Genomic DNA, 26,196 nt, shown 5'->3' on the forward strand with positions numbered 1-26,196 from the left:
CGGAGCATACGGCTTATAATACAGATGTTGATTCCCATAGGGAATCTGTAATATTTGTTCCGAATGAGTAAATTTATTCCAGGAATGAGTTAGCTGGAAAATGTATAATGTCCAATAACGGACCATTTATATTGGTATTATAAATTTACTCATTCGGAACAAATATTACAGATTCCCTATGGGAATCAACATCTGTATTATCTGATGGCCAAGCAGGCATCAATTTTTAGTAGTGAGACAGAGTGTCTCATAGTGCATTGGCACTGCCGGTGGCTACAATTGGCCTACGCAGTGGCCTCCACGGTATGCACTAGCCATGCGTCTTGGTAGGTGTGGTAGATACCAACTGATGAGCCCAGCCTAGCACACGAGGGTGAAACGCTGGCAACCAGGAATGAGTTAGATGGAAAATTTATAATGTCCAATAACGGACCATTTATATTGGTAGCATACGGCTTAGTCGAGCAGCACGTCACTTTACTCACTTTACTTTACTTTACTTTACTCCCAACTCTTCCCAGCCCAAAGACCGCAACATTTTTGCACCACTACTCGTTCGTCAGCCAGAACAAACCATGCTACTTTCATTGGAATCTTTTCCAATTCTTGTATGAAGTAATTCTGGTCTCATGCACTGGAACCATACTGTAATTGAATTGTTACCAGACACTTTTCACCCTCGTAACCATGTGAAGAGATCTGCAACATTAATTTACAACCTTGTTAATGTGATTATCTCAATGAAGATCTTTCCTTATATTAACCCATGAGATGCTATCACCCCATTAACACAGTCATTTATACTGAGAAGACTTTTCCTCTTGGTGTAACTTCAAACCTGTCTTTTCATTCCAGTTACCATCATACCAATGTCGTGACAGAGACACGAACCTGGAGAGTAGACTGGATCTCTCTTGGGAGATGAGAACTTAGGTCAGGAAGTGATAACTAAGTGTGGAGCAAATACGACAACCGCTTCTCCTCTATGCTTGGGTTAATAAGGCGATGCAGTATGTACAGCTATGCACAGTGACTATGTACAATTATCGTATGAAAACTTGTAGTGTGGTCAATGAAGGAGTCTTCTCTCATTCTTAGTCTATATTCCAAGTAACTTGCTGGTTATTATTATTACAGATACATAGTCCCTCCTCAGACTGACAGGGATTCGATCAGCAACTGACAATTCTAGCAGGACTGCCTTGTGGCTGTCTTGGGCTCAAACAGCCTCTCGAGTGACCACACCCGCATTTCAGAATGCCTCAAATTACCATGGGATGAAAACAATTGTTCTCCCAACGTCTAACCAATCAGGAGGCTAGAAGGCCCTTTTTTCCAATACATTGTAGGTGGTTACTAACTGCCTTGATTTATGCCATTATGAGTGGACAGGGTGCATGTGGCTCACCCATCTTGTTGACCACACTGATTTCTCAAGATGAGGAGATCTTGACTCCCTACAGAATACAGAATATGTGTAAATTAAATATTCATAATATTCATTAACTGAAATACACTTATAAATACCTAATAGCAACTGTTCCCATGCTTTACTATGGTATTCCACTGTATCATGTATATGTATTTCTATGTAAGTTCCTCTACACACAGTAAGAATATATTAAAATGCATGTCTCTTACTGCTGTCCAAGAAAAAAAAAACAGGGAAGACCCAGTACGTTGTTTCCAATGTAAGGTGCGCATTGGAGAAGTTTTGATGATACTGGCAGGCCACATTTCCTACTGCAATACACAACTGAGTTTGGGAGTTTCCACTATAATGGCAGGCTCACTTGCCAACTGCCATAAACAATAGAGATGGAGAGTTTTCATTATAATGAGAGGCCCCTTTTCCTAATGCCAGTCACAATCGATTTGGAGAGTTTTGATTATGATCGAGAGATGCAGCATTTTCTAATGTATAAAGAACTAAGATATGACAATAAGTCATAGGATCAAAGTTGAAGACTTTCCAAATTGAGCAGCGATTGTGTAATAATTGTGGTATTACCTACCGTTTAGCAAGCAGTTACCCTGAAAAGAAGGTCTACAGCGTCATTGAAATTACCTCCATTCTTCAATATTTTCCAGGGCCTGAAAGTTATACAATTAAACAGCCTGGAATTTCCTCTCAAAGGAAAGTGTGTCCAGTGACAAGAAATGACCAATGCCAGCAAACACCATACGGTGTGAAATAATGGGCTCACCTCCATTGTACTATTCAAATAATAACAACGCCCCTTAGTGTTATTCAAAGATGACTGCAACCTCCAATGGTATTCCAAGGATACCCCATACAATAGCAGCTTGACAACAATCCCTCCTTCTACGCAAGGAACAACCATGAGTTTACAGGAATACTGGCAAAAATAGCATAACATAACTACCCTGGTAGCTGATACAGTCTGTCACTCACTCAATGCAGAGCATGAAATATGCAGAAAGTAATAATCTCCTCTGTCATTTGAAGCGTTATGCTCATAAGAAAAGTTGTTTAAATGAAGGGACATTTCACAGATGTTAGAGAAAACCAATAGCATAAGAGAAAATGGAAGAAAACAATGAACAATAATGACAACAGCAGTACGATGATGATGCTACATGTTTAAAGGGGATAAACATTTAGGTCATCTACCCCAATCTTCAAATAATTTGATACAGTACCACATTTCATGACAATGCAGTTCATTTTATCCTCTTTGGATATGATTCCAAAAACATCTATCAAGAAAATAAAACATTCATAAAGGGGTCTCAGCAAAATATACCCTGCAAAACTTGCACGAAAATGACCAGTCACAACATATAATAGTTATGTTAGCCAGAATATTGCCCCATTGCATGTTTTGTTAAAAGGGACCCAACTTCGATATCATCGCCAGGCTGGGAAGTTTATCTGTATGAACTTCACTGAAAGCAATGGGAAACTACAGTCATAACTAACTCCCGAGGTCACGCAGCTCTCCCCGTATGATGTACTGATGACGGCTTCCTCCTGAGTAAAATATTTTGCAGGTAAACTAGTTCCGCATTCATATCTCTGGGTTGGAATACACAAGAAGGGACAATCAGGAAGATGAATACTAAAATTCTGTGAGTCGGAGCATGGAATGTTCAGAGTTTGAATCATTGTGGTAGGTTAGAGAATTTGAAAAAGGAAATGGATAGACTACAGTTAGATGTAGTTGGTATAAGTGAAGTAAGTTGGCAGAAAGAGCAGGATTTTTCATCACGCAACTACAGAATTATCAACACAAAGACAGGGGAAATGCAGGAGTTGATTTAATAATGAATAAGAAAATAGGGCTGCAGGTAAGCTACAAAAACCAGCATATTGAAAGTATTATTGTTAATACCAATATAAATGGTCCGTTATTGTTGTCAAGATAGACACCAAACTAATGCTCACCACAATAGTGCAGGTCTATATGCCTACTAGTTCAACAGATGATGAAGAAATAGGTACAATATATGAAGAGAGAGAATATTTGATACAAAATGTAAAAGGTGCTGAGAATCTGATTGTGGAGTGAGAGTGGAATATAGTGGAAGACCACGGAAGAGAACGTATTACAGTAGGAGAATTCAGATTGGGACAAAGGAATGAAAGAGGAAGTTGGCTGGTTAGTCCTTACTAATACTTGGTTCAAACATGACAAACAATGGCTGTATACGTGGATGAGACTGGCGACACTGGAAGGTATAAAATAGACTTCATTATGATTAGGCAGAGGCTCAAAAATCAGGTGTTGGGTTGCAAGACTTCTCCAGGAACACATGTAGACTCCGACCACAACTTCTTGGTACAGAAATGTCATTCAAAGTTGAAGAAATTAAAGAAAAGATGGAATGCAAGATGGGATCTAGATAAGTGAAAGAAAAGAGTGAGAAGGACAACATGTTGGACAAGGACTAAGTGAAAAGACTAAAGGAAACAAAATAAGGGAAGAATGGACAGTCAGGTTGCTGAAAATAGGAAGACAGGAGAGATCGACTGAGAATAAAGGGTTAACAGAAGAGATATTAAACCTGATTTTCGAACAACAAAAGTACAAGAATGCAAACAAAGAGATGGGTGGAAGAGAATACAAGTGATTAAAGAATAAAGTAGATAGAAAGTGCTGGAGGTCTAAGGAAGAATGGCTAAAAGACCCTGCATAAAGAAAAATCAAGGAAACCTTTGGAGAAAGGTAAACTAGGTGTATGAATATTAAGAGAAAAACATTTCTAAGGAAAGGAGATAAGGCAGAAAGATGGCAGGAACATATCCAATAATTGTATCAAGGTAAAGACGTATATCATATGGTTCTGGAAGAAGAGGAGGTTGTTGATGATGAAATGGGAGAGCCAAATATGAGGCCAGAATTTGACAGAGCTTTGACAGATTCAAATAGGAATAAGGCACCTGGAATTGATTACATGCCATTAGAATTACTGACTGTCTTAGGAGAAAGCAGCATGGCAAAGTTATTCCATTATGTGTGAAAGATGTATGATACGGGGGAAGTTCCATCAAATTTTCAGCAGAATGCTGTTATACCTATCACACCATTTGTTTAATACCTTACACCTGTCAAATTTTGACACACATTATTTACAGAAGAATGGAAAGACAAATTGAAACGGAGTTGGAAGAGGATCAATTTGACTTCAGAAGAAATTAGAAACGCGCAAAGAAAACTTGACTTTACATCTGATCTTAAAGGACTGAATTAAGAAGGGCAAGCCAATGTATGTGATATTCAAGGATCTAGAAAAGACATTTGATAATTTTAAATGAAACAAGCTGTTTGAGATTCTGAAGAAGATTGGATCACATACCGAGAAAGAAGAATTATCTACAATCTGTATAAAAGTTAGTCTGCAATGTTAAGAATCGAAGGCAGCAAACCAGAAAGGAGTGAAACAAGGATGCAGTATTCCCCCTCCTTTTAGATGTTCATATAGAAAAGGCAGTAAAGGAAATCAAAGAGGAAATAGGAAAGGGAATCACAATCCAAGGAAAGGAAATCAAAACCCTGAGATTTGTCGATGATATCGTTATTTCACCCGAGTCTGCAGATGACCTGGAGAAAATGCTAAATTGTAAAGACGTAGTCTTGGGGAAGGAGTAGAAGACGAAAATAAATAAGTCCAAAACTAAAGTAAGGGACTACAGTTGAACAAATATAAATGATGCAGAAAGAATTAGATTAGGAAATGAAGTCTTAAAGGAAGTATTTGAATACTTTTCCTTGTGTAGTTGAATAACTAATGACAGCAGAAGTAAGGAGGACATAAAGAGCAGACTAATGACAAGAAAGGAAGGCCTTTCCTTCAGAAAGAAATTAGCTCACTTTGAACATTGATACTATAAATATTAAGTGATGAACCGACTACCATTACAATATAAATATGATGTGATGAACTGACTACCCTTATAGTATAAATATTAAGTGATGAACCGACTACCATTACAATATCAATATGATGTGATGAACTGACTATCATTATACTATAAATATTAAGTGATGAACTGACTATCATTATACTATAAATATTAAGTGATGAACTGACTACCGTTATACTATAAATATTAAGTGATGAACCGACTACCGTTATACTATAAATATTATGTGATGAAACAACTACCATTACAATATAAATATGATGTGATGAACTGACTATCATTATACTATAAATATTAAGTGATGAACCGACTACCGTTATATTATAAATATTATGTGATGAAACAACTACCATTACAATATAAATATGTGATGAACTGACTATCATTATATTATAAATATTAAGTGATGAACCGACTACCGTTATACTATAAATATTAAGTGATGAACTGATTACCATTACAATATAAATATGATGTGATGAACTGACTATCATTATACTATAAATATTAAGTGATGAACCGACTACCGTTATACTATAAATATTATGTGATGAACTGACTACCATTATATTATAAATATTATGTGATGAACCAACTACCATTACAATATAAATATTATGTGATGAACTGACTATCATTATACTATAAATATTAAGTGATGAACCGACTACTGTTATACTATTATGTGATGAACTGACTACCATTACAATATGAATATGATGTGATGAACTGACTACCATTATATTATAAATATTAAGTGATGAACCGACTACCATTATACTATAAATATTATGTGATGAACTGACTACCATTACAATATAAATATGATGTGATGAACTGACTATCATTATACTATAAATATTAAGTGATGAACCGACTACCGTCATACTATAAATATTAAGTGATGAACTGACTACCATTATATTATAAATATTATGTGATGAAACGACTATCATTATACTATAAATATTATGTGATGAACTGACTATCATTATACTATAAATATTAAGTGATGAACCGACTACCGTTATACTATAAATATTATGTGATGAACTGACTACCATTACAATATAAATATGATGTGATGAATTGACTATCATTATACTATAAATATTAAGTGATGAACCGACTACCGTTATACTATAAATATTATGTGATGAACTGACTACCATTACAATATAAATATGATGTGATGAATTGACTATCATTATACTATACATATTAAGTGATGAACCGACTACTGTTACACTATAAATATTAAGTGATGAACTGACTACCATATACTATAAATATTATGTGATGAGACAAAATATTTTCGTTCACTGATTTACAATTCTTCTATCAGAACATTCCTTTTCTTCTACTTTGTGATTTGTTTTATGCAGCAGCAACACAGATAGGTCTTATGATGGCAATGGAATAGGAATGGGACGGAAGCGACCACGGCCATAATTCAAATTCAAAGCCCACCATTTGCCTGGTGTGAAAATGGGAATCCATTGAAAACCATCATCAGGGCTGCCAACAGTGGGGATCGAACCACAATTCCCGAACGCAAGCCGACAAACCACACTGCCACTTGCTCGATCAGACTATTCCTATTCATTGCAAAGCCCTCAGATGCATACAATGCCTCTAGCGGACGACCATGCAGTAGTGCTTCATTCGACATTAAGGGATATTATTACTAGTACTTGGACTAAAACTCACCTCGATTTCATACTCCTCATTGAAAATGTATTCACCAGCCTTTTCTACATGTGGTTCAGATTTTACTACAGCTGCTACCACTGGAAACTCCCGATTTGGTGCCTGGAAAATTACAGTCTATTAAAAAATGAAAAAATTGTACATCAGCAGAAAAAATAGGGAAACATATCACTGTTACATTATAAGAACTTCATGGCTCTACAACTCTGATGGAACTTGGCCTACCAAGTAACTGCTGCTCAGCCTGAAGACCTGCACACATGGGTAATGCATAGGCAGCTTAACAAATCCTCTCTAATGTCATAGTTGGCTGTGCTTTATAGAACATCTCATTATCAGACAGGCCCTGAACTGTTATGCAAACTGAAAGCATACTGAACAAGCCCTCAATCCATATAATTTCCCTGGCACAGCTGGGAAGGTAATCAGGATTATACCAGCAACTAGCAGACTCAATACCTCTAGACCATGGGAATTGTCCCTCTATTAGTCATAATAAAATAATCTTACAGTGAACAGCATAAAAATCAACCTTATAAATCACAGCAAGTATCATACAGAATATGAGTTGAAAGTGGGATCCCACAAAGAGGAGGAAGTATGAAATATGACAGCTCACACATTAATAACATGTGGCATACTATGGTCATGTAGTTCACTGTCCTTTGTTGCTAGCGAGACAGCATACCTGACAGAAGAGCGGTGATTACACTTACTCCGAGTCCACCACCTTTCATCTCATTTAATTCAGCACATATACTCAAAATATGAGATGAACTAATTACCTTTATACAATAAATATTATGTGATGAACTGACTACCATTATACTATAAATATTATGTGATGAACTGACTACCATTATACTATAACTATTATGTGATGAACTGACTATCATTATACTATAAATATTATGTGATGAACTGACTATCACTATACTATAAATATTATTTGATGAACTCACTATCATTATATTATAAGTATTGTGTGATGAACTGACTATCATTATACTATAAATATTATTTGATGAACTCACTATCATTATATTATAAATATTATTTGATGAACTCACTATCATTATACTATAAATATTATGTGATGAACTATCATTATACTATAAATATTATTTGATGAACTGACTATCATTATATTATAAATATTATGTGATGAACTCACTATCATTATATTATAAATATTATTTGATGAACTCACTACCATTATATTATAAATATTATTTGATGAACTCACTATCATTATATTATAAATATTATTTGATGAACTCACTATCATTATATTATAAATATTATTTGATGAATTCACTATCATTATATTATAAATATTATGTGATGAACTATCATTATATTATAAATATTATTTGATGAACTCACTATCATTATATTATAAATATTATGTGATGAACTGACTATCATTATATTATAAATATGATTTGATGAACTCACTATCATTATATTATGAATATTATTTGATGAACTGACTATCCGTACATATAGTAAACTGTAAAGGGGGGAAAGTATGTCTGTGGATTTGTTCTGCCACAAGACAGAAATGGCTGGAGATAATTCAATGAAATCTGGCGACCATTTATGTACTGTACATTTTTTTTTCTGAAATGCCTACTTCATATTATACAGATCACTCAAACACAGCACATGCAGTAGATACACACCAAGCAAGAAGGCAACAAAAATTGACCTTGACCATTTAAAATCTGTCATTCTAAAATAACTGTATACAGATCAAACCGGGTATGAAAATCAAGTGTAGATTTCAACTAGAATTTTTAAACAGTGAAATGTTCAACTTATTATTGTAGAATTCTGAAGCACATATTTAGTATAATCTACTACATAGGTGAGAAGATTTAATGGCGCTGGAAGTACTAATAAATCGCCCATGACCAATGTCCAATACAAATATATCTATCAATACTAAATGTACACTCACTAAAAATGCAAATCTATAATGAAAGTCACACCACAATGTCCAACAAGTGATATAAACAAATCATATACATGTTCATTTTAGACTCTTTTTTTTTGCTAGTTGTTTTACGTCGCACCGACACAGATAGGTCTTACGGTGACGATGGGATAGGAAAGGGCTAGGAGTGGTAAGGAAGCAGCCATGGCCTTAATTAAGGTACAGCCCCAGCATTTGGCTGGTGTGAAAATGGAAAACCACGGAAAACCATTTTCAGGGCTGTTGACAGTGGGGTTCGAACCTACTCTCTCCCAAATACTGGATACTGGCCGCACTTAAGCGACTGCAGTTATCGAGCTCGGTCATTTTAGACTCTTATGCCTTTCAGCATTCAGTCTGCAATCCTAAGTAAATTAACTAAGCACATTAAAAGGCATCTGTTAGTTCTGTATTTCTTATCATTAAACTATTCTAAACTGAGTTTAACAATCATTGCCTCAGTCTCCCTCTACATCTCTTATCCTTTATGCTCAAGTCCATTATTCTCCTCCATTCAGTTCACATGACCCCTCAACCGAATCTGATTTTTGTGTACAACTTCATCCACTGAGTTTCTTGTACAGTAAGTTAAAGTTGATCTCATATTGAATACCTTCATGCCACTGATACCATGTGCATTCATTCTCGTTAATTTCCTGTCCATTTTTCTTAACTTATGGGTAAGACGTACTGAGTCCACTAACTTTCACTCTTGTTTAGCAGCCAGTCTGAAAACCACGATGCAGTAATTCCCTCCAAGAACTTACTTCCTTCTTATAAAATACAGTTGATCACAAACATGAGCTCACAGCTGCATCTTGATTAAGTTTCACTTAGTCCAGTAACATACATGGAAAATGCTGATGCTGAGATTGTGAAATTAGAATGTCTCCAATGATTAGCACCAATCCAGGAGAAAACTCAGGTATGCAGGCAAGCAGAAATACCATGTGAGGCAGAACAAAAGGTACTGGTATGGCAAAGAACTGTGTTGGTACAGCATGTGTCCAGAACACTTCTGAAGAAAACACAACATCTTGATAAACAATGGCTGCTGTAAGGACACATCTTCCTCCATTATTGGGGATATTTCTAGGTGGGTCAAGTCTAGAAAACTTACTCTTTCAACAAGGCCCCATGAGAGAACCGGGCACTGGAAATGAGACAATCTCCAAAATCTTACACAAGGGTAAGTGACTCCCCTTGCTGTAAAATGTAGATCCATCTGTTGTCACTGTCAGAGTAAGTTTCTGGTGAAAATCCTCCACAAAAGGGGTAATAATGAGGTCCCTGTTCCCCTTCTCTTGGCTTCAGTGCAGCATCTTCGGTGAAATAAGGAACCACTAACCCATGACCGAACATGGTGCACTTTGCAGTAGCCTGTGTATAACAGCAAGTGCAGAGCCCCTGGCAACCCTTTCAGTCACCTCTGCCAACAGGCAGGGGACACTGTGATTGTCATTCTACCACACTCACCCACTGTAAGCGTACAATCAAGAGACAGTGGGTTCGAATCCCACCATCAGCAGCCCAGAAGATCGTTTTCCGTGGTTTCCCATTTTCACACGAGGATGTACCTTAATTAAAGACTCGGCCACCACCTTTCCCATCCCTCCATCACTGGATGACAATTCTCCTTATATCCTTACCGAACTACCCTACGATCAACTGACCGTGATGCTACGAGGATAAAGTGGTGCTGTTCCCACTCTATAATTATAATGTTCTAAGCTTTAGGCTAAAGGTTTTGCACAAGTGATTCTATAATGTGTTTTCAACAATTCATCATTCAAGAGCCATGTTCCCTTGCTTATGTGACCACTGGAAATATGGCAGACGTTCTTTCAATTAGTTTCAACCAGGCTTCGCTTCCACCTTTTTACGTTACTCCAGCTCGTTGGACAAAATCTAAGAAAATTTAAAATGACTCAATGTAGTTCTCCTTTCACAGCCACCTGATCCAGAAAATGGGACAAAGAGATTCAATGCAGACACCTGAGCATAGCAGGCAACACAAATACAGTAGTTAAAAACCATATGATCATTAACATTAATACAAAAAAGGTTGTTTTACCTGGATTTCATACTCCTTCTTGATAAAGCTCGCACCAGCCTCTTCTGTATTTTCTTCAGCAAACACATGGTATGGTTCAACCTTTATCTCTGCTATTGGAAGGTGTGTATCTGACACCTGAATAAAAGTGGATAAGTTAGAAGATATTACAAGTACACAAACCTCAACACCACATACCATAAATTCATGGAATTAAAATAATTACAAGTAATAAATCCCATTGTAGACCATATTGGACAATAGATTATGAACATTAAAGCAAGAATAATAGTTAACACCACCTTTCCAATACAACTTATCTTTTCTTATATTTAGGAAATGAACAATACAACAGGCGTTGTAAGATGGGACATGTTTCGCTTAACTGTCATAAGCATCATCAGCCGAAATAAATCTTAGCCTAAAGTTAGGTCAGGGCCCCGAACCTAGTGTCCTTAAAATATATGGTACCCTAGGAATTAACATTTACATTTAGAAAATCAAATAGGCCTAAAACTAGTGTGAAAAAACCATAGAATGTTACAACATGGCTAAGAGAAAAAACACACAATCGTGTTGAACCAGAGGATAAAAACAGAAAGTACAATACAGAGTTGGTAGTGAAATAATTAAATTCATTAAGATATCACTGCTACCAGTCAGTCAATCAGAAATGTTCAAACATAAAACAAGAGTGAAAATATATAAGAGTGTTCATCATGGCTAAGTGAAAAAAAAAACCCAAGTAATCGTGCTGCCAGAGTTTAAAAACATAAGGTACAACACAGAGCTGAGAGTGTAATAATCAAAATCACTGCTACCAGTCAGTTAATAAGAATGTTCATACATAACAAAAATGATGATTATATTCTTTTGAATGAAGAAATAATTAAATCTCACTCTTGTATAGAATACGTGAGTCGGGCAAGAGAAATCACATATTGTAGCAGACATGGAGTAGTAACACTTCAAACAGGATTGATCACGCCTGAAGCTGCTTATAAGGTACAGGCCAATATCCACCTCATCCAAAACAATTGTTAAAGCTGAATAAGAGGTGTCTTCATTTTTACAGGGATTTCAAGATCAAACCGGAAGAATAAGATGCAAAGTGCGTGTACTGAAGTCTCTTTTGTTGGATGAGCATTGACTGGAGACATTAGCCGTTTGAGGGGATCTGTTAAACGTATGCCCACAGCAAGCACACAGATACAACACACGCAGCAACAGGCATACGTTTAACAGATCCCCTCAAATGGTTAATGTCTCCAGTCAACGCTCATCCAACATAAGAGACTTCAGTACACGCACTTATATATGAACAATCTTATATATTTTCACTCTTGTTTTATGTTTGAACATTCTGATTGACTGACTGGTAACAGTGATATCTTAATGATTTTAATTATTTCACTACCAACTCTGTATTGTACTTTCTGTTTTTGTCCCCTGTTTCTACACGATTATGTGTTTTTCTCTTAACCATGTTGTAACATTCTATGTTTTTTCATACTAGTTTTAGGCATATTTGATTTTCTAAATATAAATGTTAATTCTTAGGGTACCATATATTTCAAGGACACTAGGTTCGGGGCCCTGACCTAACTTTATGCTAAGATTTATTTCGGCTGATGATGCTTACGACAGTTAAGCGAAACATGTCCCACCTTACAATGCCTGTTGTAATGTTTATTTCCTAAATATAAGGAAATGTAAGTGATATTGGAAAGGTGGTGTTAACTATTATTCTTGCTTTAATGTTCATAATTAAAATAATCTTCATAAATATTAATACTGTAATGCTTATAGCGTCCGCCATGCCAACTTGCTATGGGCCCGGCTCGTCACCGTGTTCGCCCCACCCCCTTATTTCAACCACGCCAATCACGAGCAGCACTTAAGTGCTAGGCCAGCCCCACTCACTTCCGCTCGCATTCCCGCAGCAGAGGAGTATGGAAATGACTCCACAATTAATCTGGAGTCTTCCATTTCGCGAGGTTCCTGGATCCATCGAGCATCCGGACTGTTCTGCAGGTATATAAGAGAGGAACGACCTGCCTGCAGTCAGTGAGAGTTAGATAGTGAGTTAGTGAGTGAGACGAGATTGAGTTCGCTGGTAGCCTGGGCTGGGGATGTCAGCCTGATGGAGTATCTGCCTGTTGGAGCCGAGGACTCGTTCCTGTTTCCCTGACGTCGTGTGTGTGAGTCTCTTAGATCCGGCTGCTGGAGAAGAACTTTGGGTGTTCTGGAGCAGCGCAAAGGGAACACTGGGTGCCGACACGTGCAGACTGCGAACGGAGTTCGATGGATTGAGTGAACAGCAGATACTATCCCGACCTGCAAGACTGACGTATGGACTGTGGACCGTGACAGCGCTAATAAGTGTGACTGAGTGAGTGTCGTGTGAATAATCGATGACTCCGTAAGTGTCATTGTAGAGAGAACATGAGAAACTAAGAGAGAACGTGAACAGTGTACTTGTGTAAGTTGTAAGCTCGGCAACTCTGTGTGTGTGTGCGTGCGTGCGTGCGTGCGTGTGTGTGTGTGTGTGTGAAATCTATAATTGTAATGCTTAGTTAATAAATCTTATAAATAAGATGGTACCAGGTTCTGTACTCATTTATTCATTTATTTACCCCACCAACATGTTATAACTGGTGTCAGAAGTGGGAAACCTGGTAGGGCATTTTGTAGCTGAAAGAAATTTCTATTAGTGAAATGAATTCCGAACAGCTCCAGATTTTTCTAAGCAAGTTTAATGAACTTGAAAATAAAATTTTATCTGGTTATGGCGAACTCAATAGTGAACTGAGATCTGAGCGGAGATCAAACTCGGACCAACTGAAAACAGACTTAAGTGAACGGAAGAGCGAGCAGTTAGTCAGAAAATGAAATGCGCTCTCTCGAAACCGAGGTCGACAATGACGACGTGAAGGGCGACAACGAACTGGACGAGAAGGGGTCCAAAGAGATGCTTGCGGTTGTGAAGTCCGGAGTTCGAGACCCAGTGGTGGAAATGAGTGCCCTGCATGCAAAAACGATGGCCGTGGAGACACGAATGAATCCTTCTAGCAGCGATGGTGGCTCCACCATCGTGAAGCTGGAAACCGCATGGGACGACGGGATTATTTCCAGGAGAACATGCCGGACCCAGGTCGAGACCGGATCGACATTCAAGAAGAGTGCCGAATATCCGATCGCCGGACGTGTACAGAAGATCACAGTACAACGCAGCCCCCAGCCAAGTTCGACTTACGACGAGGTTGTGGGAGTGCTCGACATGCACTGCGGTGTCCAGCAACCGAGAGCCACCTACCGAGTCCAGCTGCAGGAGAGGACTCAGCGCACCGATATAATGCAGTGGGAATTCGACGCAGAGATTGAGCGACTAGGCGACGTGATTGTGAAAGAGTTACCCCGAGGTGACGCCAAGCTCGAGGCGGCTGACGCCTGTGATAAAGTACATAGCGCTGAGATCCGCCCAGGGAGGGCGATCGGCAGGAAACAGAACTGCGAAGAGGCTCCGATGATGGCCCATGAGACAGAGGTAGCGATTGCAACGGCATGGATGGAGGGACCCCTACTAGGAGACAGAGCAGCAATGGAAGACGAACCAATGACCAACGAACGAGGATGCCACCTGACCAGGACACTTGTTCCGGCATGAAGCTGTGTACCAGTACGAACATCAAATTCCACACTCCGGAAGAAGAGGAAATCCAGCAGGGCTAAATCCGGGACGAGTAAACCAGTCCCGGGCATCACACCAGAGGATTACGAAGGCGCTCAAGCCCTGAAAGTAGACGCGTCTGTGGATGAAAGGAAAACCACAGAAGTTCCGGCTACCATGCGAGGACTTGCTGAACGTTATCAACGGGAACGAGGACACTGTCGATCAGACCCAGCAGATCCCCCATGGGAAGGTGGTGGTCAACTGAACAAACCATATTGCAGCGTATCATGGAACAGCTTAGGACGAGCAGCCTTAAGGAGAGGACAATGTAACGTTTATAGTGTCCGCCATGCCAACTTGCTATGGGCACGGCTCGTCATCATATTCAGCCCACCCCCTTGCTACAACCACGCCAATCACGAGGAGCACTTAAGTGCTAGGCCAGCCCTACTCGCTTCCGCCCGCGGTCTCGCAGCAGAGGAGTATGGAAATGACTCCACGATTAACCTGTAGTCTTCCATTTCGCGAGGTTCCTGGATCCATCGAGCATCCAGACTATTCTAGAAGGGCCAGTGCAGGTATATATGAGAGGAACGACCTGCCTGCAGTCAGTGAGAGTTTGTTAGTGAGTTAGTGAGTGAATGAGAGCGAGATTGAGTTCGCTGGTAGCCTGAGCTGGGGATGTCAGCCTGAGGGAGTATCTGCCTGTTGGCGCCGAGGACTCGTTCCTGTTTCCCTGACATTGTGTGAGTCTCTTAGATCCGGCTGCTGGAGAAGAACTTTGGGTGTTCTGGAGCAGCGCGGAGCAAACACTGGGTGCCGACATCTGCAGACTGCGAATGGAGTTCGACGGATTGAGTGAACAGCAGATACTATCCCGACCTGCGAGACTGACGTGTAGGCTGTGGACCGTGATAGCACTAATGAGTGTGATTGAGTGAGTGTAGCAAGAATAATCGATGACTCCGTGTGTGTCATTGTAGAGAGAACATGAGAAACTAAGAGAGAGCGTGATCTGTGTAAGTGTGTATTCGTGTACTTGTGTAAGTTGTAAGCTCGGCAGTCGAGTGTGCGTGTGTGTAAATCTGTAATTGTAGTGCTTAGTTAATAAACTAGAAATAGGATGGTACCAGGTTCTGTACTCATTTATTCATTTATTTACCCTGCCAACAAGTTAAAATACCTACATATAACAACAAAAATATAAATCACAGTCAAATTTATAAGATGTATAAGAGAAGAAAATTCCCATTAAGTGAGAAACCACCAAGCAAAGAAAAAGTTCCGCTACTAAGGCAACACAACAGGCAGTATTTGTGCCACATAGTTTACAGTGATCATGCTGTTCCTCTCTTTGCTTATTTTATTTGTGTCACATTTGTCTTTCTTTAACCTCTTCATCTTCCTCATGGAGTTTTAATATGCCGGATGATCAGCTCATTTACAGTTTGCTGATTTATCACGGGAAAATAAATACAACCTTTGACGATCCAAGATTCCTTTGATGTGAGACCTCATATTTTTATGCGCGTAATTTTCTCCCGACAGATTTCTGCTGACGATGGCAAACATTTCAAAAGTGATGGCATAAACTCCGCAGTTGATTGCGTTAGACTAATGATTTACACGGTGATAAAAGTTGGGACAGGAATCAGGAACAGTTTAAATATAAAATCCTTCTATCCAAAGTCTTAAGTTTATATTATCACATAAATATTAAGCCGTCAAAATAAACACATACACAGTGTAAAACATAATCAATATTTCTGACATTTTCTCTATCTGTATGTGAGAACATATAGCCATTTAAATTAAGTCAACAGCTCCAATGAAGGAAATAGCATTAAAGGCCTAAAATTTGTTTCTCTAGAGATAATATCATTAGACAAATCATTAAAATTATCTCCCAATAAATAATCAGCAGATTCTAACTCATTCATTAAATCTGTCATAGAGCACCTGTCTATCATGTCTATCACTCAGACACTTAAATGCAAAGAACACAAATACATTAAGTTATACCAGACATTGAATTTCTTAATATGCATTAACTTATTGCTAGTTGCTTTACGTCGCACCGACACAGATAGGTCTTATGGCGACGATGGGATAGGAAAGGCCTAGGAGTTGGAAGGAAGCGGCCGTGGCCTTAATTAAGGTACAGCCCCAGCATTTGCCTGGTGTGAAAATGGGAAACCACGGAAAACCAACTTCAGGGCTGCCGATAGTGGGGTTCGAACCTACTATCTCCCGGATGCAAGCTCACAGTCGCGCGCCTCTACGCGCACGGCCAACTCGCCCGGTAATATGCATTAACAGGCAGTATTTGTGCCACATTCGTCTTTCTTTAACCTCTTCATATGCATTCACATCACAGCAGGCAGCAGGCCTTGGTTCAGTCTTATGTCAATAGACGACGTTAACATTATTACGTACAACAAAATTACAATCTTATCTCATAGAATGAGAGCATACCCATGTCATATTTCTACCATGGAAACACATACAACAAAGGAACCATGATCAACATTTGTAAAGACGTCATTCCTCAAAGTCTGTAGATATTGTTCTAACTCATGATTATTGGTGGATATTATGCTTGTTGTTTAAATGGGCCTAACATCGAGGTCATCAGCCCCGATGGAGATTATGTCTTTTCATATACCAGAATAGAAAATTCTGATTCATTCACTTCATTGGATCATAGTTTTTTCTTCCTAAAGAGTTTAAGTATGATAGTTATCATTGAATTGTACTCGTAACCTATATCTGGTCCCACTTCAGTCCCACAAACATTCCAGCTTTCTTTGGAATGCAGCAGAAGTCAGGATGAGCTTAGTTCCAACTTATTTTGATAGATATAGTTGTGTATGTCACCATGGTGAATATGAGACATCCACTTCACTGAAAGAAATATTTTTATTTAAAAAGAGTACAAATCCAAGATCATAAGAGGTTCATTGTATTTATTTTTTATGCAGAAGAGAAAACTGGTAAAAATTTCAGCTGTTAGAACATTCACATTTTCTCTGTATTGCTGTCAATGACAGACAGTATAGAGATATTATAAATACTTTGCAGTGGAAGCTATTTCATCTTACTTAATGTATGACTGTAAATATAAATATGATTTTATCTGATGTAATCTGTTACCAAGTGTTTTCTTTGTCAGATATTTTCTAATTTATTAATACTACATTAGTTTTAACACACTAAGATGCTTTACAGTATAGTTAAAGAGATTAATATTATCACAACATGAGTGTTGTGTCAAAAAGAATTCATTTTATATGTTATTTCTGGTTTCACATCCTGCTAACAGGTTTTATGGCTTTCAAATTGGCAACATACCAAACTTTTGACCCAGAAGAGTTTGCTGCATGCCAGTAAATCTACTGATAAGAGGCTGGTCCACTTAAGTACCTTCAGAAACACCCAAACCGATTAGGCACCAAAAATCTTAAAATTAAATCTGAGTTATTCAGACAGAAATTCTTTCTGTCAAGACAAAGAGCTGCACACTCAGAAGTTTACATGGGACTGTGTTGACAGCAGCAACAGAGTAAGAAGGCCAATATAAAATCCACTTCTTCAAAACATTTCCAGTGAAAATCAACTTTTCAACATTGCTATAAATAATAACTTATTATTCTGCATTTCCAGGAGATAGGTAATCTCTTCTTCATCCATTCCCTCTTCCAGATTCTCTCTGGGTAGGGTAGTGTACCAGAGCCCTCCATGTTAATCTATCTTGCTACCATTCCTATTTTAGTACTTTATTGCCTTCGACTCCTCTATTTGCAATACAGTCCTCAACAGAGCTCCTTCATCTCTATCTAGACCGTCCCCTAGGCCTCTTTGCAGTCTCTGTATCCATGAACATTCTCTTTAGTATTCTCTCTCCTGGCATTCTCATCATATGTCCAAACCATTTCAGCTTTGCTATATCAATGTCTTCTTGAAGTTTACACACTCCCACGCATCTCCTTATTTCCTCATTTCATATTCTATCTCGTCTTGTCATTCCCTGTATGCTACACAAGAAACTCATTTCAGCTGCTTGTATCTTACTTTAGTCCCGCTTTATCAACTTTTAGGTTGCTGAAGCATAGGTCAGTATAAGTTTATAATAGGACGAGTATAAAACCTTCTTGCACTTCCTTAGTACATCTTTGTTCCAAACAATGTCTCTCACACACTGGTAGAAACTTGCAGACTACTGTATTCTTAAATCAATTTCTCCATCCAAATTTCCATCTTGTGATATCATGCTGCCCAAATATTTTAAAATGTTCACTAATTCAAGAGGTTCATTTCCTATTTATATCACTCATCTGGATTTTCTATTACCTCTCCTCATGATCAAAGTCTTGCTTTTCACAGTACCAATCTTCATTCAAAAAATTTCTTATCCCCTCATTCCATAAATCAACTTGTGTCTGTACTTCATGTCCATTAACTCCCCAAACTACAACAGCAACAATCATAGTCTTTACTTGCTTGCCCATCATTGAAATGTAGAATTCTATCCATGATGATAATGAAGAGTAAGGGAGACAATACACTTCCCTGTCTTAAGCCTGTCTCAACTCTGAAGCATTCAGTTTGACCCACTTGGGTTCTAACACAGCTTTCACAATTCTGATACAATGCTATTAAATTTGCATTGTTTCATTCCCAATCTATGCCTCTGCCAATGTTTTCCATACCAAATTGCTTGGGGCACTGTCATTTGCCTTTTCAATACGTAGGAACATTACTACCATGTCCTTTCCATTGAGGCATTATTATACAAAAATACTATTAATGTGATATAATTTGGACAATCAACTGTCTACGCAACATACATTTAAATTGTGCCTCTCATCGGCACTCGTAATCTTTGGTGAATTATTGCATTCTGCTATTGGACCTTGTATTTGCGGCCTAGTACCTGGACACTGAGCTGTGATATTACCATTATTATATGAGACTGGAATTCAACACTATTTGAAGTATTGGATGACTAAACTACGTATCTTATGGAATCTGATAATTTTGTGCATTGACACATCAGACATTTAATCTGCTTGTAAACAATTAATTGTATCTATGGCTATTAGGACATGACTGCACCTAATTATCCTGTAAGTTTTATCTGGCGTAAATCATAGAACTGAGGACAGCAACGCGTATTCCTATGCTATCTGTGAGCGTACTTTGCAATGCGATATGTGTTTTGGTGGTCTCCGCCAGAGCGTGTAGTGGTGCTGGACTGTGTCGTGCCATGTGGCGAAGTGTGGAATGTATCTATCGGCTGGTGGAACTGCTCCAGTATAGACGCTGATCGCAGCCATGGCCAAATGGTGTACTGCTTCTGATATTGTAACTGAATCGGTCGGTATTGGGTAATTAAGGATGGTATAACTCGCCAAGCGAGGAGGACAAAATGTGTCTTAGTTTGCATTAGAGTTAACTATGTAAAGCTTTTTTTTAATTCTTTCTTGTGAGTGCCGTAGTAATTAGGTGAAACACGAGGGGGTTACCTGGGCATAATTGGTCACCATGAATGTACGTCTTTAGGATTTATTACTGTAAATATTATTTTCTTGGTGTGTGTTACTGTATTTGATGAGTGTATTTATTGTAGTTGCAATTATGTCACTGTTTGGTGATGGCGTTCAAACTTGAAGTGAGTGTTGTGTACAACGGCGAAGGGCATTGTTGTGTTCAGGAAACATGAAATCCTCCATTGTCTTTGTTTAAATTTTGTGTTTTCCTTTGATTTATTCTTATTTCTGGTGCATCTGCGTGTGTTTTCCCTGAGTTTTGATACGTGTGCGGTTACTATTGGTATATTTCATATTCATTGCCGTTATTGTTGTTTATTTGGTGTATATTATCGTGTTTTCTTTGACGTTGCGATTCTCATATTATTTATTCGTGTAGCTTTTCATGTGTTTCAGACTCCTGTTATCCGTGTTCGAACCTAAGTACTACGTTTGCACTAAACACCACCCTTTTAATTTAATAAAAATATTATTATTATTAGTAGGATATTTCGTAGATTTTATTATTTGCTTCGTACGTATAGCTGGGGATTAGAATTGTATATTTCAGCATTACTGTGGGTGGTTGTATTAGATTATTGTCTTTATTAGATGGGGATACTCACATTAATTTCAAAGATGTAGTTCCTCAATAATGTAAATTTTGGGCTTTAATTGAGGGTTCGGATACCCCTAGTGTGGAGCGATCTTTGCTTGGGCCTTATCTACTCTTCTGATTGTTATCTTATCATCGAGCGGCAGTTACGCAACTGAAATTATGCATTATTGTCTCGTCTGGATTAGCGTCTGCTGGTGTGTGTTGCTGTGACTATAATTATGGATTGTTTGTGGTATTGAGGCGAGATCGTGTGTCTTCTTTCTTGTGGTTCCGTGTCCTGCCTCATTATATTATTTATATCGGGTTGTGTATTTGTTAATTTCCATGCCTACTTTGTTGGGTGATTTAATTCATAATTTATTTGAGTTAATATTATTTTAATTTCTGTGCGGTATGGGGTTTAACATATTGGTCCGTTCTGTGTGGGGTTTCAATGTATGGTGATGTGTTGTTGGATCTACGTTATGTGGGTTTTACGGGCATTTATCCTTCCACTATGGTGTGTCGGAAGCCCTCTATTAAGCAATTTGTTGTTATGCTAATTAACATTTTAATTTTGTTTAAGGATATTTACTAGTAACTTATGTGGTTTTAGCAGTCCGGTGCACCAGGATTTTCTTTCAAAATGAAGAAATGATTTTAATTTAAAGTATATTAATTTTATTTATATCTGAATTATTTATTTTACAAATTCTTATATATGCCATTAAGATTTTCATTCTTCCAAGTTAATTTTATTTTATCAGGGCCTAAAAGATTTCTTTTATTTTATGACATGTAAATATGATTTACTCAAGTATATATTTATTTTAAACATCTTGAATGTTGGTGTTGTTTTGGTGAATTCCTTCGCAATTCATTGTGATCCCCACCTCTGATTTTATTTTATGGGTAGGTTCTTGCACTCTTCCTTGCTTCCCTGTATATATATTTGATGTTACTATCTGATTTATTTTGAATTATGTGCTTTTTTTTTTTAAATGGTCTTGTGTGCGCACTTCCCTATGACGTTCTCTCATTCTTCATCATTGTTAGGGGGTGTTGCATCACATTCCCAATTCCTTCCATCATTTAATGCAATGTAAACATTGAGTCAAATGTGGACCTACCTCTTCTGAATCCATACTGGTGTTCTGAAAATTTTCCCTCTACTCTGTCTCTTATTTGTTTATCCAAGATTCCTTACAGGAGGTATCAGTGTCACTCCTCTGTTGCTTCCAGTCTCCTTTCTTGAAAATTGGTATAATGACCCCTTTCGTCAACTCTTTTAGAGCAGTCTTCTCCCTCCATATCACTCTGGAGTCTATACAACCACTGTAGACTAACTGCTCCTGCTGCTATTATCATTTCTATGGTGAACTCACCAATTCCAGGTACCTTACCTTGCCTTGTTCCATCCTTTTAGTTACCCACTCAACCTCTGCCAAGGAAATCTCATTATCCTCATCTTCCACCTACACTAAACCTGGTGCTTCGATTTCTCCTTGTACCGAAGTATTTTGCACATTGTAAAACTGTTCAAAATATTTTCTCCACCTCTGCAAAATATCATGCTTCTGTGTCATCACTTCCTCCTGTTCATTTTTAATGAAGTTTGCACATTCACCTGGGTTTTTCTTCCTTTTTACCCACTGGAATTATATCTTTTTGTTTCTGGTTAAATCTTCTTGCAAAGATTCAGTGCATTTTTGCCAGCATATCTTTTTCTCTTCTTGAACCATCTTGAAGCACTGCTTCTTGCAGTGCCTGTATTAAGTTTTGCATTCTGTTGTTCTGTTTCTCAGCCATCTTTTCCAAGCTTGTTTCTTCTGTTTAACTATATCTTTTACCCTGACATTCCACCATGGTGTTTCTTGATCTTTCTTCCTTCCTGATACTCTTCCACAGGTCTTTTCTGCAGACTCCACCATGACTTGTTTTAAAGTATGCCCAATCTTTTTTGACCCTTCCGATGTCTTCCTTAGGTATAATTGTTTTAATATGTTTCTGGAACTCTCCATTTATTTCCTTCTCCTGCAATTTCCACACCCTTAGCTGTCTCTGACTAATGTTAGTCATCTTTTGTATCTTTCTCATCTTTAAGCTATCACAACTCTGTGATTTCCTTCAAAAGATTCACTCTGGAGAGCTGTTAGATCTACCAACATTTTTGTGTTATATTTTTCAACCAAAATGTAATCTATCAGAGTTTTGATTTTGTTATCCTAACTATATCTTGTTATCTTCTGACTGTTTTTCTTTCGAAACCATGTGTTACCAACGATCAGCTCATTTCTTCTACATAAGTCTACCCAAACATCTCCAGTCTTATTTCTCTTCCCATATCAAAATGGTCCTATAATCCCCTCATTTCCTTTTCTTTCCTGATTTACTTGGGCATTCATGTCTCCTATGATCACAACTTGTTAGTCTTGTATATGACCTTCCACATATTCAAGGTATTCCCCTACATCCGTACCTGTATTTCCTGTTTGTGGAGCATAACCTTGAATTATGTTTGTAACAACAGTTTCAAGTCTCAATCTGACGTTAATCAAACTGTCATTTATGTTTTCCAACAATTCTAGTTATTCCTTCAAGTATTTTTCTAACAATGAGACCTACACCATTTTCGACTTCTCTTCCTCCACTATAGTACAAGGTGTACCCATTCTTCAGTTTCCTCTCACCTTTTCCTTTCCATTTGGTCTCACTGATTCCCAGCAATGCTATATCTTTGTCAACCATAAAATCTACAATTTCTTCCACTTCCCCTGTTAGTGTCACTACATTGATGGTTGCTATCTTGATGTATTTGGTTGCTGGTAGCCCATTTCTCACATTTCTCCCAGCATCACAAGAACTGCAAGTAGCTTCTGGGGAACACCCTAGCATTTTCCGAGGCTTCAGTACACTTGTCATCATATAGGCTTTTATTACGATAGATTCGGCACTCCCAAAGGCATTTCAACGCTACTGCCAGCTGAAACTTGTAGGCCGCTCCTAACATGGAGAACTGGTGCCTTTTGTAGACACTCTTCTGGTGTACAGACGCTACAGTTGATATGCGATTTCAGTGACATTTCCTCCACTGCGGTCCCATCTGCCTCCTATATGGACTCCTCCGACCTTAGCCGTTGGCCTTATAGTGGGTCAGGCTATTTACCGCCGCCCAACACTCGGTGTGGAGACACTGGCTGTATGGTTTACTCCATTACCTATCAGTAATTCTATTTCAGTTCTAGACTACTATCAAAATAAAAATGTTTTGGCTTTACACTATTCTCATACTCTTCCAGAAAAAAGAGATAAAACTAGAGTTATGTAACCATCAGAACTTATTTGACTGCAGACAAGTTTTGATCCCCATGAAGTTACCTGGTATTATACTTACGGCTGAGTTATTCTCTTTTCCTACGTGCCAGATTGGTTCCTTTTTGATGTCTTCTTCCAGATCCATTTGACACAGCACATCAAGTATTGCACTGAAATGTGAACCCAAAAACATTCTGGTTAACACTCCATGGAATATGAACAAATTTGTAGATTATGATCACAGCCATAGTACCTCTTGTTTTACATGACTCTCACAGCTGCACTATCTCCAGTTTTACTGTCGATATAATGATAGAGCCAAATGGAATCTGAGCCATGTGAACATGACATTTCACCTTATAAGTACCATGTTCATTGGCTGAGATCTAATTGCAGACAACACCATAAAAACCCAGTCATAAGGCCACTTGTTTATCGTCCCAACGCCCAGGTCTATATCCCAGTTTGATGCATCTCTCCATGACACACTATCATATAGCACAATCTTCATTTCTACGTAACTGTAACATCCTCTATATAGTATAAGCTTTGTGTTATATTTTGGCAGGCATCCTCCAACTACCCATTTCCCTTCAAAACTATATGAACAAGTTCTGACTGTCTCAATTGTTTCTTAGGGTCAAATTTTCTGAAATTCTTCCCAATGTAACTTTATTTACTATACTTTTATTTGGGAGCTGAACTCTCTGCCTTACCTTAAACAACTTAGGAAAACACCACATTTCAAAGATTTCAATTCTGCCTCTTTCTGCACCATCACTATCTATGTTTACCTCCATACAGAGCCGTACTCAACACTTAATATAAAAATAACGCTCAAGGTTTTCATTCTGCTGATCTCATAATAAAAATGAATAAAACTGCTACCAGCTCATTGCACCCTTGTTCAGGGGGATGATGCTGCTTATGTTCATGTGATTAACCTACTCATTATTCTCCACATATTCCCTGGATGGTGCTAAGTGAGCAAAGACACATCAGTGGCCAAATCATCAACTATCATTGACCTCCTACCCACATGCAAAGACACCCGCACCTAGCCTATAAGTCTATCAAATAAATTAGTTATAATGTAGCAATTATCGTTCAGTCACTCTCAAAAATACTTGAATATGTAATGAAAGGAGGAGGGAAGGGAGAATGGGGTAGGGTTTCACATTGGTAATAACAACATAAGGCAAGCACATGCAAGTACCAACCTAGTTGGGGATGTGTGGGATCTGGTAAATGCAGCACAAGTGAAGTTTAAGGAAGCGGAGATTGTTATGAATGGAATACTTTGTAGGAGATAGGGATCTACACTCAGATGGCCTTCACTTAAACCACAATGGTACGTGTAAGTTAGGAAATTTGTTTAGAAGTGTTACAGGGAAGTATATTCAGGGAAACGGGCTAGTCTGCGGAGCGGTGATAGGGGTACAGAGATCTGAAAGTCAAGTACGGATGACATAAAAAGGTTAGCACTGAACTGTAGAACCAATGTAAAGAAAGTAAAGGAATTAAATAATTTAACAGATATATACATACCAGATATTGTAAGAGGAGTTGAATCATGGCTCAGATGATATAATGGATGCAGGAAATTTTTTCAAGAAACTGGAGTGTGTATCATAGAGAGAGGATAAGAATGGCAGGAGGGGGAGTATTAATCTGGTGAAAGAAGAATTTGTAAGCTAAGAAAAAGTTAAAGATGACAAATATGAACTTCTAGGCATAAGGCTCTTTTCTAAAGATAGTAGGCAACTTGATTTCTTTGGAGTGTATAGACAGGAAAACAGTAGCACTCATGCTGATCCAGAATTATTTGATAAGATAATCAGCTATGTGGGAAACAATATGGAAAGGAACGTGATTGTAGCAGGTGATCTCAATTTATCCACATGTCAATTGGGAAGGAAATGCAAAAGACAGGAAGCATGACCAACATGGGC

The 26,196-nt window shown here is 38.1% G+C and overlaps 1 protein-coding gene across 1 annotated transcript in view; it reads right to left on the reverse strand.

Annotated features, from left to right (window-relative positions):
• LOC136866934 (zinc finger protein 83) overlaps nucleotides 1-26,196 on the reverse strand; it is a 58,682-nt gene that overhangs the window by 14,556 nt on the left and 17,930 nt on the right. Inside the window, exons 2-4 of the mRNA XM_067144024.2 lie at nucleotides 24,324-24,414; nucleotides 11,152-11,268; nucleotides 7,100-7,201 (exon numbers count right to left, since the gene is read on the reverse strand). Of these exons, the coding sequence (XP_067000125.2) occupies nucleotides 7,100-7,201; nucleotides 11,152-11,268; nucleotides 24,324-24,389 (285 nt within the window). The 5' untranslated portion in view covers nucleotides 24,390-24,414. The remainder of the gene's footprint in view (nucleotides 1-7,099; nucleotides 7,202-11,151; nucleotides 11,269-24,323; nucleotides 24,415-26,196) is intronic.

This window comes from Anabrus simplex, chromosome 3 (genome assembly GCF_040414725.1).
Source record: "Anabrus simplex isolate iqAnaSimp1 chromosome 3, ASM4041472v1, whole genome shotgun sequence".
Lineage (NCBI taxonomy): Eukaryota > Metazoa > Arthropoda > Insecta > Orthoptera > Tettigoniidae > Anabrus > Anabrus simplex.